General features: G+C 42.3%; 1 protein-coding gene across 1 annotated transcript in view; it reads right to left on the reverse strand.

Moving 5' to 3' along the window:
• Positions 1-2,969: 2,969 nt before the first annotated feature.
• The window catches only part of FMOD (fibromodulin), a 50,702-nt gene continuing 35,873 nt past the window's right edge, over positions 2,970-17,798 (reverse strand). Inside the window, exon 3 of the mRNA XM_066600301.1 lies at positions 2,970-5,481. Within this exon, the coding sequence (XP_066456398.1) occupies positions 5,330-5,481 (152 nt within the window). The 3' untranslated portion in view covers positions 2,970-5,329. The remainder of the gene's footprint in view (positions 5,482-17,798) is intronic.

The raw sequence follows: 17,798 nt of genomic DNA on the forward strand, positions 1-17,798 counted from the left end.
ATGCCTTTCTCGTGACCCTCGCGTTACACGCATTCTGGCCACTACGGATTACTGGGTGTACACACTGCTCGACCCACGGTATAAGGAGAACCTTTCCACTCTCATACCTGAAGAGGAAAGGGGTTCGAGAGTGTTGCTATACCACAGGACCCTGGCGGACAAACTGATGGTAAAATTCCCATTCGACAGCGCTAGTGGCCGAAGGCGCAGTTCCGAGGGCCAGGTAGCAGGGGAGGCGCGGAGATCAGGCAGCATGTACAGCACAGGCAGACCAACACTCTTTAAGGCCCTTAACAGCTTTATGGCTCCCCAGCAAGACTGTGTCACCGCTCCCCAGTCACGGCTGAGTCGGCGGCAGCACTGTAAAAGGATGGTGAGGGAGTACGTAGCCGATCGCACGACCGTCCTCCGTGACGCCTCTGCCCCCTACAACTACTGGGTGTCGAAGCTGGACACGTGGCCTGAACTAGCGCTGTATGCCCTGGAGGTGCTTGCTTGTCCTGCGGCTAGCGTCTTGTCAGAGAGGGTGTTTAGTGCGGCTGGGGGAATCATCACGGATAAGCGTACCCGCCTGTCAACCGACAGTGCCGACAGGCTAACACTCATCAAGATGAACAAAGCCTGGATTTCCCCAGACTTCTCTTCTCCACCAGCGGACAGCAGCGATACCTAAGCAATAGGTAGGCTGCACCTTTTCGCTTCATAAATCTGTGTATAATATTCCTCCTCCTCCTCCTGCTCCTCCTCCTGAAACCTGACGTAATCACGCCGACCGGGCAATTTTTCTTAGGCCCACAAGGCTCAGTCATATAATTTTTCTAAACAATTTTTATACGTTTCAATGCTCATTAAAGCGTTGAAACTTTCACCTCCACCAATCTTTATTTTAACTGGGCTGCCTCCTTGCCTAGTTACCAATTAAGCCACATTAACCAAAGCGATTAATGGGTTTCACCTGCCCTCTTGGTTAGCCATGGCCAATTTTTCTGAGGTACATTAGTACTGTTGATACAGCAATTTTTGGGGCCCTCGCCTACAGTGTAATCAAATGAATTATTAGCCCACCTGCATTACAGCTGACGTTACATCCGCTGTGTTGGGCAATGCAATGGGATATATTTATGTACCGCCGATGGGTTCCTGGCACCCACCCATGCTGTGGGTCCACAGGGATTTATAAATGCATCTGTTTACACTTCTAAAGAACCCCAGTCTGACTGGGGCATGCAGTGTGGGCCGAAGCCCACCTGCATTATACATGACATTACTACCTCAGCTGTGTTGGGCAATGCAATGGGATATATTTATGTACCACCGGTGGCTTCCTGGCACCCACCCATGCTGTGGGTCCACAGGGAATTATAAATGCATCTGTTTCCACTTCTAAAGAACCCCAGTCTGACTGGGGCATGCAGTGTGGGCCGAAGCCCACCTGCATTAAACATGACATTACTACCTCAGCTGTGTTGGGCAATGCAATGGGATATATTTATGTACCGCCGGTGGGTTCCAGGGAGCCATCCATGCTGTGGGTCCACAGGGAATTATAAATGCATCTGTTTCCACTTCTAAAGAACCCCAGTCTGACTGGGGCATGCAGTGTGAGCCGAAGCCCACCTGCATTAAACATGACATTACTACCTCAGCTGTGATGGGCAATACAATGGGATATTTTTATGTACCGCCGGTGGGTTCCAGGGAGCCACCCATGCTGTCAGTCCACAGTGACTTCACAATAGGGAGTTGTACCTGCCTGTGTCTATGAATTAAAAAGCCCGGTCTGACTGGGGCATGCAGACACCTTGACAGAATGAATAGTGTGTGGCACATAGGTTCCCCATTGCTATGCCCACGTGTGCAGCTCCTGATGGTGGTGGCACAGGATTATATTTCTCATTGCTTCTGTACAGCATTGTGGGCTATCGCCCCGCCCCTTTTAAAGAGGGTCGCTGCCTAGCCGTGCCAACCCTCTGCAGTGTGTGCCTGCTTTTCCTGTGGCAGACGCACTTATAAATAGACATGAATGTGGCGTGGCATGAGGGCAGCTGAAGGCTGGGCAGGGACAGTTTGGTGTGCGCTGTGGACACTGGGTCGTGCAGGGGGGGTTGGGCAGCATGTAACCCAGGAGAAGTGGCAGCGGAGTGTCATGCAGGCAGTGATTGTGCTTTGTTGGAGGTAGTGTGGTGCTTAGCTAAGGTATGCATTGCTAATGAGGGCTTTTCAGAAGTAAAAATTGTTGGGGGGGGGGGGCCCACTCTTGCCGCTATTGTGGCTTAATAGTGGGACCTGTGAACTTGAGATGCAGCCCAACATGTAGCCCCTCGCCTGCCCTATCCGTTGCTGTGTCGTTCCCATCACTTTCTTGAATTGCCCAGATTTTCACACATGGAAACCTTAGCGAGCATCGGCGATATACAAAAATGCTCGGGTCGCCCATTGACTTCAATGGGGTTCGTTATTCGAAACGAACCCTCAAGCATCGCGAAAAGTTCATCTCGAGCACCCGAGCATTTTGGTGCTCGCTCATCTCTATTCACTAATTCACCAGGAAATCCCTATGATGGCTCAGAGGGAATTAGAAATTTTACATTTAATTGGCGAGCCATTTGAATAAATTATGTCAGGTATTGCAAGGTATTGAAGGGACTGTGATGCTCCAGTAATTGTCGCTGCTTTTTCTTTTGCTGATTGTAGGCGGTCTGTGGTTGTGACCTTCTATGGCCGAAACCTATGAACTAACCGCAGTTTATTATGATTATTAGTCAAAAAAGTCAGTTCAATCAAGTTCTTCCTATCGGCATTTCATTGGAACTTTTTGAAAATTTTTAATGGACCTCCATATGTTGTATTATTCAGTAAAGTGTATAAAATGTCCATGGATGTAATCAGAAGAGTCTTCATCTTTGAATGAGTAAAAGTATTTTTATTGAAATTATTAGAAATACATCAATTCTGGAATGATATACACAGCTGGGTATATTGCAAAAAGCAGAGTAAACATTATAGAGGGATTTGGTATGTCTTGTACTTTAAGAACATCTATGGCAAGCAGGTCAAACACTTGTCTCCCACAAAAGGAAATGATGACATTTTTTGAATGTCAGATACATCACACCTGATATCTAGTACCACAGAACAGGAACACCTAAGACTTCTTACTTACATTGACAGTATACATGTGTTGTATTTGCTAGTAAAGTCTCATGAACATATGGCACATATGATTCATGTATCTGTATAGCATATTGTTACCTACATTGTCAATTGACTCTTACTGTAGAACCACACACAATGTTTTTTTTGCAGTATTCCTTTTTTGTGTAAAGCATACTTGACTATAGTCAATCCAGTTTAAAAAATATGGAGACACATACCTCCAAGATGTTTGCCAAAAGCACACTTTTTTTCACATATGTCGCGTCCATAGAAGATTATGGATACATTTGGCATATGTAATGAACATGTACTATAAATGCAGTGTGAACATAGCCTTACATAGTTCTGTGTTATAGACTGAAACACTGCTTATGTGAATAAAAAAAAGCTTAAAAAACACTTCCTGGCCACCATTCATACCTGATATTGTATGCAGTCCAATGATTATATTTTATCCCACTAAGTGAGGACATATTGCTATGAACTTTCTAAATGATGAGGCTCTGAATGCTAGAACCACTACTGATCCTTAGGATATATGCACACAGATGATATTTCTGTCCAATTTTTATACTGAGAAATTGATCCAAAATCGAACATAAACAGCACCCATTCATTTGAATGTGTGTACGCACATGGGCTTTTTGATTTACTTGGACTGATAGTCCGAGTAAAAAGAAATCGCAGCATGTCCCATTCTTGTCCAATTTTCAGATGAAAGTAGCAGATGTCAATAGCAGTCTCCTGCACACTGGACAGCACATGGATGGGAAGTTTGTATGCTGTCCAATGCAAGTTGTGCCCGAAAATCTCGGGCACAACGTTTTACTTATCCATGTGCATATAGCCTTAAAATGAAGGATTTGCAGAGCACTGAAGCTCCTTCACAGTGTTGCTCTGCACAACACATCTACCCACAATGGGCCGCTGAGAATGCCGCTGTACAGTAGTAAAGCCAAAGATTGGTCCTTTAAAACGGTTCAACATTCTGTGATGGGAATACTAATTTAAAGGGAATGTACCAAGAAGACATCCCCTGTTGATATGTCTTATTAGAGCATATAAAAGTAAAAGAGCATTTTTCCTAAGCCCTCTTGCTTCCCTTCCTATACACATTTTTTAGCAAAAGATTAATTTGCCATTCTCTTTTGTCTTCCACAAATACCTGGAGCTTCATGATGCCCTCTAAGTTCAGTTTGGGAAGTTGATAAGAATTAGCTAGGCCCCTTAGTGCATTTATACCCTATTGCAATCTAGTGGCATAAAGATATTCGATGAACCCTTTAGTAAATGGACAACTGACCTACCTGGCATTTCACTGGATGATTGGGAGGAAATCATTTCTTTCTACAGTTCTTAGTGCCAGAGAGTAAAAAGATCCAGAGAGTAAAAATTGATCCAGCACAATTGTATTACACTCCAGTTAGGTTAAATGCAAGGGATATCTCAAAGAGAGACACATGCTTTTGATGTCAGGGGAACTTATTACATGCTGTCTAGACACGTGTCAAGGTGGCACCCTTCTGTTTCCGTGGGCTTCTTTTCCACACACTGACTGGATTCTCTAAAAGTATTCCTCTCGGGGATCTTAGATGAACTAGTTCAAGGTTCTTATCAAAGACTTCATATAGAAAGGTTATTATGATGTGGAAATCACCTGATACATCCTGTTTGGTTCATTGGATACATTTAACAAAGTCATATATTCCCTTTTATAAGATACTTTATGAGAATAGGAAACATACTGTGAAATTTGTTAAAAAAAAAATAATGCTATTTTCTTGGGTTTGAAACCCATCATGATGATCATTACTAGAAATTGGATAATAGTATAACAATATATAAAAGACAGGGGTTAACAATGTAATGCTTTATAGGAGTTAACAAGAAGAGGGTGTTCGGGGGTATGAGCATTTTATGAACAATGATTTTATAGCCCAGTTTTCTTGTTTACAGCATCTTCAGAGTCATGTAAACAATAATTACGATATTAACGCATTAATAATGCATTATTAGTTGTACATAATATTAGGGTGGTTTTCAAACTGTATCGTCTGCAGTCAGCACCGTGTGTGTCTCCAATGCAACATTCCATGCATCATTTCCAGTTATGAGAGACTTGTGAGCAGAGAGAAATGAATAAAGCATATATAGCGTTTGTTCTCTTTGCAGATTACATATTGATAATATCAGCTCTCCGCAGACATAAGGGAGTATCTGGTGGGATGTTATTACTTTCAATCTCGTTACCATCCAAGCGAAGAATTTGCAGTTGCGAGAAGGAGGTGATGTCCACGTGTGTGCAGAAACTTTTGACTGTAAATTCTGGAGACAATAAAATGAAAATTAATATACAGATTAAGGCACTGAAAACAGAAAGATTTTGTTTCACATCATTTAATGTGACCGTTTGTAGCCAATAAATTGTTTTTAATTACAACAGTGCATACAGAAGTGGAAAATCTGAGAATTAGGGCGGCTTCAAAATGCACATGTTGCGCAGTGAGTATACACATTTCTTAAAATTTCATCCACAATGCATGTCATATAATATCTTGTGTATTTTCCACACGCAACTCTGCATATGTGTGAATGTACTGTGTGAATGTAAATGTATTCAGATGTTTCTGGCATTTTTTCTAACCTTGTAAGCCTAATGGCACGCAGCGGAGAAAAATATGCTGCAGTTTTGCACAAAAATTCTGCAACGAAATTCAAACAATTTGCTGCATATTTTGGTGCAGATTTAAAGTCCCCTTGGGGATACTGGTACTCAAGACAGACATATCAGAGCTTGATTGGGTTCAAAGGTGACAATTAAAGTAATAAATGAATGGGCAGAATACAATACCCAGAGAGGTTATCAAAATTGGGATTATTTAGTTTAGAAAAAAGACAGTTGAGGGACGACCTAATAATTATGTATAGATATATCAGGGAACAATACAGAGATCTTTCCCATCAGCCATTTATGCCCAGGACTGTAACAAGGGGGCGCTCTAATAGGTATGTATGAATATATCAGGAGTCACTACAGAGATCTCTCCCATCATCTATTATACCCAGGACTGTAGCAAGGGGGTGCTCTAATAACTATGTATAATATATCAAGGGTCAGTACAGAGATCTCTCCCATCATCTATTTATACCCAGGACTGTAACAAGGGGGTGCTCTAATAACTATGTATAATATATCAAGGGTCAGTACAGAGATCTCTCCCATCATCTATTTTGGGCCGGTTCTAGGATCGGTTTCTTTCTAGTAATCTGGTTCAGGTCTTGTTTTTGTTTTTCTTCATCTTCTAATCTGGTTGAAGTGGTTTTAGGTAAGACTTGCTTGGTCTCACCTGTGGGTAATTTTGGAGTGCTATTTAAACTGGCCTTGCATTTAGCTCATTGCTGTTTTAATTTAGTCTCCCTCTGAATATGATGGAAGTTAGAATTTGGTGCTGGATCTCCTGTCGGGTACGTGCGTATCTGCGTATAGGCAGGTCCCTTCCTGTGTAAAGGGTCTATAGGGTTAGTGTTTCTCTGATGTCTGTTTTCTTTATTATTTACCACTGTTTTTTGGCAGTTGCGGTCTTTTTGTTCACAGCCCGTGAGTCTTTCAGGTTTTTGGATCCAGTGCATCCAGATTGGATGTGACATATTAAATAGCCTACACTTACAGTGGGATATCTTCACTTATATCTGGTAAGGATCCCATTGAGGTTTTGTCAAACCAGCTAAGGGTGCTGGCAATTAAAGTTGCTGAGGTTAAACAGCGGCAACCAACTCTGGTGGCTCCAGGTAAGGAGCCTAAACTCAAGTTACCTGACTGATTCTCTGGAAATACGCAGGAATTTGTTTCTTTCAGAGAGTCTTGCAAGCTTTATTTAAAGGTTACATCCTGTTTCCTCGGGTGAAGAGTCACAGAAGATGGTCATTTCCAAGCTGCAGGGGGATCTCCAGATGTGGGCTTTCTCTTTACCTCCCTCCTCTGAAGCCTCATCCTCTGTGTATAATTTTTTTCACAGCACTAGGTTTAATCTATGACTAAGGTCTGACATAGACCGAAACACGTCCTTTCTGTGACTGATGCTGTGACACTTTTTTCAAATAAAGGCTTATTTTATTCATTAATCCGATGGACAATCTTTTTTGGATCTACACATATGCTACGTAATGGACTGCATGGCTACCAACCTCGGAGACTGAATATTAAGCCAATTCTTGAGAGTGGGGATGAAAAGGAGCAGGTGGTGAGCACATGCATTTTTTTCTTTTCGGTATTAATCTATGAAGATCCTGCTAGTGTGTCATTGGCAGAGAGAAAACTCAGAGGTTTACATCAGGCAGACTTTTCTATTGAGGATTTCTGCGCCGAATTCCACCATTGGGCAACAGAAACTCAATGGAATGACCCTGCTTATGAAGCCAGTTTTATTCTGGTCCGGGTAATAAAATTAAAAAATTATTAGTTGCTTCTCCTGTGTCTTGCAGTCTTGAATATGCTATGTCTTTAGCCAGAGTTGGTTAATGTGTTAGAGAAAGGCATAATGGGCTTTCCTCTACATCACCTTTCATGCCGATTGATGGGAAGGAACCCATGCAACTGGGTTCATTAGCTGGAAATGTCAGGAAAGGGAAAAAGGTTCAGTCTAGAGAATGGTGCGTTTTCTGCAATTGTACTGGACATTTTGCTCAGAATTGTCCTTATTGTAGGTCTCAGCCAGAAGACTAGGCAGTCTGGAGGTTAGTTTAAGGAGAATTTGATATTGTATACCAAGGTGAAGACAATCAGATCTCGTGTAGAAGTATGGGCCCTTAGGAGAAATACAAATCACACCAGCCTGTTGCGGTATCAAGTGATTTCTAATGTATTCAAAGTTGCATGTGGTTTATATATCATAAATTACATCACAGGAAATGTATATACATACAAATAAACTGTTATGTCAGTGAAAAGGAATGCAAGGGAGGGGGTCTAAGGGACTATCTTATCTTCTATCTTACCCCTCCCCCCCCCCCCCCCCACACACACACACACTCACTGGTATATAAAAATGGTTTCATTTAACCCCTCCACTACTTATAGTAGCGTATAGGTATAGGACTAGGTATATCTAGGTATATCTTCCTAGTCTACAATCAAGAAAATTGTAGATCAATATATCAGTTAATTGTTTTTGCTATTTAACAGTTAGAGAAAAGTGTCATCCTCCAGTTGAATGGTGCCAACTGATTCTCAAAGTTAGATTTATGAGGGGAGATATAATTTGATTTGGATTAGGGAGGGGAATGAATGGAAAACCACTGTTAACACACCCAAAGGGCATTATGAGAACCTGGTGATACCTTTTGGGTTAACAAATGCTCCTGCGGTTTTCCATTCTTTTATTAATGAAGTTCTCTATAAATTTATTGCCCACTTTGTACTGGTATATCTCAATGATATTCTTATCTTTTCGTCAGATTTTGATTTGCACATTTCTCAGGTTTGTCAGGTTCTTCAAACATTGCGTGATAATAATTTATTTGCTAAGAAGGAAATCACATTTCCGGGACACATTATTATCCTGAAGGGTTTCAAGATGGATCCAGAGGACGTCCATGCTGTACGGGACTGGGTGCTACCAGAAAATGTGAAATCTCTTTAAAAGTTTTCTGGGGTTCTAATTACTACCAAAAGTTTATTAGAGGATTTTTGGTGGTGGTTAAACCTCTGACTTATATGGCAAAGAAGGCTTGCTTCCCTTCTAGATCGTCCCCTAGGGCAGTGTTTCTCAATTCAAGTCCTCAGGGACCCCAAGCAGGTCATGTTTTCAGGATATTCTATAGTAAGAACACCTGTGGCAATGTCTGAGGCACTGACAATTACATCAACTGTGCAATACTGAGAAAATCCTGAAAACATGACCTGTTGGGGGTCCCTGAGGACTGGAGTTGAGAAACACTGCCCTGAAGCATTACAATATTTTCATTACTTGAAGAGATGCTTTACCATGGCTCCAGTTCTAATGCAGCCAGACTCTTCCAAACCTTTTGTGGTGGAGGTAGACACCTCGGATGTTGGGGTTGGAATGGTGCTTTCTCAGGGAACTGATACGTTGCAAAATCTTTATCCTTGTGCTTTTTTCTACTACTACTGTTGAGCCAAATTACGACATTGGTGACAGAGAGCTGCTGGCAATTAAGTGGGCTTTGGAGGAGTGATGTCATCTCCTCAAGGGGGCTCAACGTAAAGTGACTGTTTTTACCACAAAAAAAAAAAATCTACTTAGAGTCAGCTAAAAGACTTAACCCGGGACAAACGCGGTTTCTCTCATTTTGACTTTTTAATTAACTATATTCCTTGCAATAGTAATGTAAAAGCCAACGCTCTCTCCAGGAGTATTGTCCCAGATATTTCGGACAAACCTCCAGCACCCATTCTTTCTGAAGTCGTTGTGGTGTCTGCAGTCTCGCTGCATTTGGAGGAATAGGTCCTTTTAAAGCACAGGATTTATCTTAATTGAGCCTTCCTGAGGGAAGGCTTTTTGTTCCTGTGCATTTGAGACTCCAGGTGCTATCTGAACTATATAGTTCCATGTTAGCTGGTAATCCAAGGAGTAACAATACCCAAAAATTACTCACATTCATTTTTGGTGGCCATTGTTATGATGAGATTTATTTAGTGTTGTCCCTTCTTGTGAGGTTTGTGCCAGAACAAAATCGCCTCGTAATTTCCCTGCCCGGAGGTTGATTCCATTGGCAATACTTGTGAAACCTTGAAGTTATTTGTCTATGGATTTTATTATGTATTTGCTGCCTTCTGAGGGTATAACTGTCATCTGGATTGTGATTAATCGATTTAGCAAAATGTGTCATTTTGTGGCTCTTCCTGGGAAAAGCAGCAGCGCAGGACAGCAAAGTTTGGTGCAAAAAATAGTATTATGACATCCAAAGATATATCTTTATTCCTCAAATATCGTAAAAAGTAGTGACGTTTCGGCTACCACCGTCAAAGGTTACAGTGGTAGCCGAAATGTCACTACTTTTTATGATATTTGAGGAATAAAGATACATCTCTGGATGTCATAATACTATTTTTTGCATCAGATATTGCTGTCCTACACTGCTGCTTTTCCCTGGGATAATATTTGGATGTGAATCCAGTCCTAGCAGGGCGTGCATTCAATACCCCAGTAAGGGTTAAAGGGGTTGTCTCGCGGCAGCAAGTGGGGTTATACACTTCTGTATGGCCATATTAATGCACTTTGTAATATACATCGTGCATTAATTATGAGCCATACAGAAGTTATTCACTTACCTGCTCCGTTGCTAGCGTCCTCGTCGCCATGGTTCCGTCTAATTTCGGGGTCTTCTTGCTTTTTTAGACGCGCTTGCGCAGATCCATCTTCTCCCTTCGGCTCCGCTCGGCAGCATCGGCGATTTGGCTCCGCCCCCTTGTACGCATCATCGCGTAGCTCCGCCCCCGTCACGTGCCGATTCCAGCCGATCAGGAGGCTGGAACCGGCACACATCATGGGGCGGAGCTACGCGATGATGCGTACAAGGGGCGGAGCCAAATCGCCGATGCTGCCGAGCGGAGCCGAAGGGAGAAGATGGATCTGCGCAAGCGCGTCTAAAAAAGCAAGAAGACCCCGAAATTAGACGGAACCATGGCGACGAGGACGCTAGCAACGGAGCAGGTAAGTGAATAACTTCTGTATGGCTCATATTTAATGCACGATGTATATTACAAAGTGCATTAATATGGCCATACAGAAGTGCTTAACCCCACTTGCTTTCGCGAGACAACCCCTTTAAGAAGGCGAGTGCTGCTGTCTTTTCTTTTACATTTGTGGCTCTTCCTGGTCTTTCAAATGCTAAAACCTTGTCTAGATTCTTCATTACTCATATTGTGAGATTACACAGGTTACCAGCTTATATCGTTTCCGATCGAGGGGTTTCTAGATTCTGGCATTTTTTTTGTTCTCTGGTTGGAATTCAGCTCTATTTTTCCTTGGTATATAATCTGGATACTAATGACCAGACAGAGAAATGTACCCAGAGTCTGGAACAATACTTGCGGTATTATGTTTCAGAGAATCAGGAGGATTGGTCGGGGTTTTTGCCTTTAGCTGAATTTTCACTGAACAATAGATTATTAGAATCTATGGCGACATTGCCCTACTTTTGTAATTTTGGGTTCCATCCATGTTTTGGTCACTTTTCTAAATATGTTTTGGAGGTACCAGAAGAGAATGAGTTCTCCTCTAACATAGAGGTGGAGTGGGAGGATATTCAGAAGAATCTTCGGAGGACGGTTCAAAATTTCAAGCGAGTAGCGGATAATAGACGTTTTCAGGGGACTAATTTCTTGGTGGAAGATTTGGTTTAGTGGTCGACTAAGAACATAAAACTCAAACAACAGTCCTTCAAGTTGGGTCCACGGTTTATTGGCCCTTTCAAAATCATTGAAAAAAATGTATCCTGTATCATTTCATTTGGCAATTCCCAGCTCTATGATAATAACTAATGTGTTTCCTAAATTTTTTTTTCAGACAGTTTTCCTTTTTTGAAAAAAATGTGTTGATTCACATTTCGTCTCCTCTTGCCCCAGTTCTGGTAGATGGCAATTATTCAAATAGAGATAAATCACATAGTGGACTCTCGTCGGGTTAGGAAATCTCTACAATACTTAGTGCATTGGCGTGGTTATGGTCCTGACAGAGGAGATGGGTACTGGCTGCAGATGTCTATGTGGATCATCTAGTAAAAAACTTTCATATAATTAATCCAAATCGACCTAGTCCTAAGGATCCTGGGGCCCCTTCTAAAAGAGAAGGTGATGTTGCAGCGGTTCTGGAATCTGCTCCTTTTTAGTAATCTGGTTCAGGTCTTGTATTTGTTTCTTTTCATATTCTGGTTCTGGTGAGAGTGGTTTTAGGTGAGACTTGCATGTTTAGCTCATTGTTGTTTAATTCAGTCTCCCATTGACTGTTGTGGAAGTTAGAGTTTGGTGCTGAATCTCCTGTTTTCTTGATTCTTCACAAAGCTACTGAGGTTACTATTGTTGATATCTTGTTCTCTGTGGTTTTCTCATCGCCCACATAGGGTCTGCTAGTGGCCTAGGTTTGTGGTCAGGTTCACCCTTGCTAGGGTGGGTTATCTGCATGCAGGCAGGTACCTTCCTGGGTAAAGGGTTTATAGGGGCAGTGTTTCCCTCGTGTCTGTTGTCTTTATTTTTTTACCACTGCTTTGTGTGCAGTTGCGGTCTGTTTGTTCAGAGACCGTAAGTCTTTCAGGTTTTTGGATACAGCTCGTCCAGATTGGACACGACAATTTATTTGTAGGCTGGACTGTGACTGTAACAAGGGGACGCTCTAAAAACTATGTATAATACTAGAACAATAAACTAGAACAGTAAATTGGAGCTCCTAACACAGGAAGAGAAATATGATGTCATAGGCATCACGAAAACTTGGTGGAATGATACACATGATTGGAATACAAGACTTGAAGGATGCAACCTTTTTATAAGAAACATACCTAAAAAGGGGAGGAGGTATTGTGTATGTTAAGAAAATATTAATCTCCACAGAGATTCAAGCTTCAGAGCATGGCAATTCTGTAGTAACTGTTTGGATAAGAATACAAGAAGAGAACAACAGAAAGGACACCATTTTATGCATTTACTATAGGCCACCTGGACCAGCAGAATATATTGATGAACTCTTTCTACAACAGATGGCCAAGCTCTCAAAAAAGCATGACATAGTGATCATGGGAGATTTTAACTATCCAGACATTCGTTGGGAATCTCTCTCAGGTAAAAGTAGTGGATCTAACAAATTCTTATCTGCTCTTGCTGACAACTTTATCTTTCAAAAGGTAGAAGAGAAAACAAGGTGATCAGCTATCTGGGACCGAATTCTTATCAAAAGGGAGGGAGTGGTTGAGGAAGTAAGGGTGGCTGGGACCTTAGGAGGCAGTGATCATGCTATTCTTGAATTTTGGCTAAAAAGGGGAGGAAAACCTGGGAAAACTCAGACCTTAAGGTTGGATTTCAGAAAGGCAGATTTTAATGGACTCAGAGGGTAGGAAGAATCCAAGGGCTGGATGTTCTCAAGGACAGAAATGTCCAAGAAGGTTGGGACATATTGCAAAATGAGATTCTCAAAGCACAATCGTTACCAATCCCTAAAAGAAGAAAAATGGGAATGGATGAACACAGAACTTGCACACATGTTAAAAAGGAAGAAAAATAGATTTATTAAATGGAAATATCTAAAGAAGAATATAATGTTGTCTGCAGAAACTATAGGGCAAATGTCAGAAAATCTAATGCTAATAATGAATTGAGGCTTGCAGCAGAGGCCAAAAGCAATAATAAAGGATTATGTCAAAAGCAAAAGAAAAGTCAAAGATACTATTGGATGCTAACAAGATGAAAATGGTGAATTGGTTAAGAATGCCGAACTTTTAAACTCCTATTTTGTATCTGTTTTCTTTCAGAAAGTAGATGCAACATTAACTGATCTTCCCCGTGCTATTGGGGGAATAAAAGAATGCAGGCTATCTATTAGCAGAGATATGGTGAAGGAACACTTAGCTAACTTAAAGGAGATGTCTCACGCCGAAACGGGTTTTTTTTTTATTCAATAGGCCCCCCGTTCGGCGCGAGACAAACCCAATGCATGTGTTAAAAAAAACAAACCGGGTAGTACTTACCCGAATCCCCGCGCTGCGGCGACTTCTTCCTTCTTCTTACTTACCTTAGTAAGATGGCCGCCGGGATCTTCACTGTGAGGTCCATTGCCGATTCCAGCCTCCTGATTGGCTGGAATCGGCACACGTGACGGGGCGGAGCTACGCGATGACGCGTAGAAGGGGGCGGAGCCCGAACTCCGCTCGTGCCGAGACCCAAGAGAAGGGAGAAGAGCGGACTGCGCAAGCGCGTCTAAAATCGCCAGAAGAGGCGATTTTAGACGGATCCATGGAGACGAGGACGCTAGCAACGGAGTAGGTAAGTGAATAACTTCTGTATGGCTCATAATTAATGCACAATGTACATTACAAAGTGCATTAATATGGCCATACAGAAGTGCATAACCCCACATGCTTTCATGAGACAACCCCTTTAAATGAATTCAAGTCTCAAGGTCCAGATGAATTACATCATAGGATAGTAAAGGAAGCAGCAGAGGTAATTGATGAAACACTCGCCAAAATCTTTGAAAATTCCTGGATAACAGGAGAAGTCCCAGAAGACTTTGCCCATCTTCAAAAAAGGGAAGAAGGTGGATCCAGGAATTTACAGGCCTGTGAGGCTGACTTCTATACTGGGAAAGATCTTTTTGAACAAATTGTTAAACAGCATGTATGCAAGTACTTGGATAAAAATGGAGTAATTAAACAGAACCAGCATGGGTTTGTAACAAACAAGTCATGCCACATGAATTTTATTTCCTTCTGTGACAGAATCACTGACTGGGTGGATCAGAAAAATGCTGTGGATATAGTATATCTTGGTATATCTTGACCTTAGTAAAGCATTTGACAAAGTATCTCATACCATACGTATTGAAAAAAATGACCAAATATGAGATTGACAAGGCAACTGTTAGGTGGATTCACAACTGGCTAACTGATCGTCCTCAGAAGATTGTAAAAAGACAAATGCCCCCATCTTCAAAAAGGGAAGAAGGAGGACCCAGGAAACTACAGACTTGTGAGCCTAACTTCTATACCGGGAAAGATCTTTGACCAAATTATAAAATAGCATGTACACAAGTACTTGAATGAGAATTGAGTAATTAACCAAAGCTAGGATGGGTTTGTAACAAACAAATCATTCCAGACAAATTTATTTTCCTTCTATTACAGAATTACTGACTGGGTTGATCTGAGAAATGCAGTAGATATAGTATATATTGACTTTAGTAAAGCATTTGGCAAAGCATCGCAAACCATTCTCATTGAAAAAAATGACCAAATATGGAATTGAGAAGGCAACTGTTAGGTGGATTCACAACTGGCTGACTGATCGTACTCAAAGAGTGGTCATAAATGGCTGCACATGCAAGTAGAAGAATATATCAAGTTGGGTACTACAACACTCTGTCCTAGGCCCAGTGTTGTTGGACATTTTTATAAATGATCTGAAGGAGGGAATTGATGGGAAACTTATCAAATTTTCAGACACAAAGCTAGGAGGGATAGCTAACACAAGAGAAGAGAGAGTATTCAAAAAGATCTAAAAAAGCTTGAACAGTGGGCAGGACTAACAGAATGGTATTTAGCAAGGAGAAATGCAAAGTCCACATCTGGGCAAGAAAAATGAAAAAAAGCACATACAGAATCGGAGGAATTGGGCTAAGCAGCACATGTGAAAAAGACTTGGGTATACTAATAGATCATAGACTGAACAAGAGTCAACAATGTGACGCAGCAGCCAAAGAGGCAAATGCAATTCTGGGATGTAGAGAAGCATAGAGTCTAGATCACGTGACGTAATTATTCCCTTCTACTCTTCCTTAGTCAGACCTCATCTGGAATACTGTGTCCAATTCTGGGCACCCCACTTTAAAAAAGACATCGACAAATTGGAGCAAGTTCAGGGAAGAGTTACCAAGATGGTGAGCGGTCTGCAAATCATGTCCTATGAGGAATGGTTAAAGGATCTGGGAATGTTTAGCTTGCAAAAAAGAAGGCTGAGAGGAGACTTAATAGTGGTCTACAAATATCTGAAGGGCTGTCACACTGCAGAGGGATCAGCCCTATTCTCATTTGCACAAGGAAAGATTAGAAGCAATTGGATGAAACTGAAAGAGAGGAGACACAAAAAAAACCTGACAGTGAGGGTGATCAATGAGTGGAACAGGTTACCACGGGAGGAGGTGAGTTCTCCTTCAATGGAAGTGTTCAAACAAGGTCTTGACAAATACCTGTCTGAGATTGTTTAGTGGATCCTGCACTGAACAGGGCGTTGAACCCGATGACCCTGGACTTCCCTTCCAACTTTACCAGTCTATGAAACGGTTACCTGACCTTTGGGATTAGTAAAGATTAGAGATGAGCGAACGTACTCGGATAAGCACTACTCGTCCGAGTAATGTGCCTTATCCGAGTACCGCTGTACTCGTCTTGAAAGATTCGGGACGCGCTGCGGAGCGGGGAGCTGCAGGGGAGAGCGGGGAGGAACGGAGGGGAGATCTTTCTCTCCTTCTCTCCCGCCCGCTCTGCCCCGCTCCCCGCTGCGACTCACCTGTCAGCAGCGGAGCGCCCCGAATCTTTCAGGACGAGCACAGCGGTACTCGGATAAGGCACATTACTCGGACGAGTAGTGCTTATCCGAGTACGTTCGCTCATCTCTAGTAAAGATATTTCTCCCACTAACTTTAAGTTCACTGTTGAATTAAGGTATCCTTATATTAGTAGCATTCAACTGTTAAAGAGTATGTTAGCTCCTTTGAGCCCCATAAACTAAAGTTGCTGAAATGCTAAATCCTGCGGACTACCTGTGCACATGCAGCTATTTTTCACCTCGCAGCATTGTTCATGTGTAAGATTCTATTCAGAAGAATGGAGTTAATATTCGCACTTGTGTGCATGTAGCTTGAGGATGGGGCTGCATACAGATATTTTGTAGCATGATTAGAGATGAGCGAACGTACTCGTCCGAGCTTGATACTCGTTCGAGTATTAGCGTGTTCAAGATGCTCGTTACTCGAGGCGAGCACCACGCGATGTTCGAGTTACTTTCACTTTCATCTCTGAGACGTTAGCGCGCTTTTCTGGCCAATAGAAAGACAGGGAAGGCATTACAACTTCCCCCTGCGACGTTCAAGCCCTATACCACTCCCCTGCAGTGAGTGGCTGGAGAGATCAGGTGTCACCCGAGTATTTAAATCGTCCCCTCCCGCGGCTCGCCACAGATGCATTCTGACATAGATCAGGGAAAGTGCTGCTGATGCTGGAGCTGCTATAGGGAAAGTGGTAGGAGTTATTTTAGGCTTCAAGAACCCCAACGGTCCTTCTTAGGGCCACATCTGACCGTGTGCAGTACTGTTGAGGCTGCTATGAGCAGTGTTGCACTTTTTTTTTTTTTTTTTGTATATCGGCCGTGCACAGGATTGCGTCCTCAGTCTGCAGTAATTTTACATAGTATAGGGCCAGTAGTGGTGAGGCAGGGACAGTGGGAAAGGTGAAAGAGATATACTGTCTATATAGGCAGTGGGCTTTTTCAAAAAAATTTGGGAAAAAAAAATCTATTTGGGCTACCTGTGACCGTCCTCAGTGTACTGCGTCTCTGCTGGGGGTAGTAGTCCTAATTAATACGCAGCTAAGTGTTACAGCAGGCTTGCGCAAAATTCTTTCCTGGCTCTGCGTTGCCCGTTACATCACCGCCGTCATCCCGACCAGAGGGAAACAGTATACATATATACGTGGCCTACAGTATCTGTCTGCTGTCTCAGCTCAGCCTTTAAAAAAATAGAAGCAAAAACACTTAAGGCCTACTAGTGGCCTTTGGATACACTTGACTGCTTCTGCGCTGTGAATTCCACTAGCTCAGTCATACGCACCTACGTCTCACTACAGGCTTGCGCAAAATTCTTTCCTGGCTCTGCTGTGCATTCCGTAAGCGAAGTCAGCCTCCAACCACAGGCCAATAA

Source organism: Eleutherodactylus coqui, chromosome 4, assembly GCF_035609145.1.
Source record: "Eleutherodactylus coqui strain aEleCoq1 chromosome 4, aEleCoq1.hap1, whole genome shotgun sequence".
Classification (NCBI taxonomy): domain Eukaryota; kingdom Metazoa; phylum Chordata; class Amphibia; order Anura; family Eleutherodactylidae; genus Eleutherodactylus; species Eleutherodactylus coqui.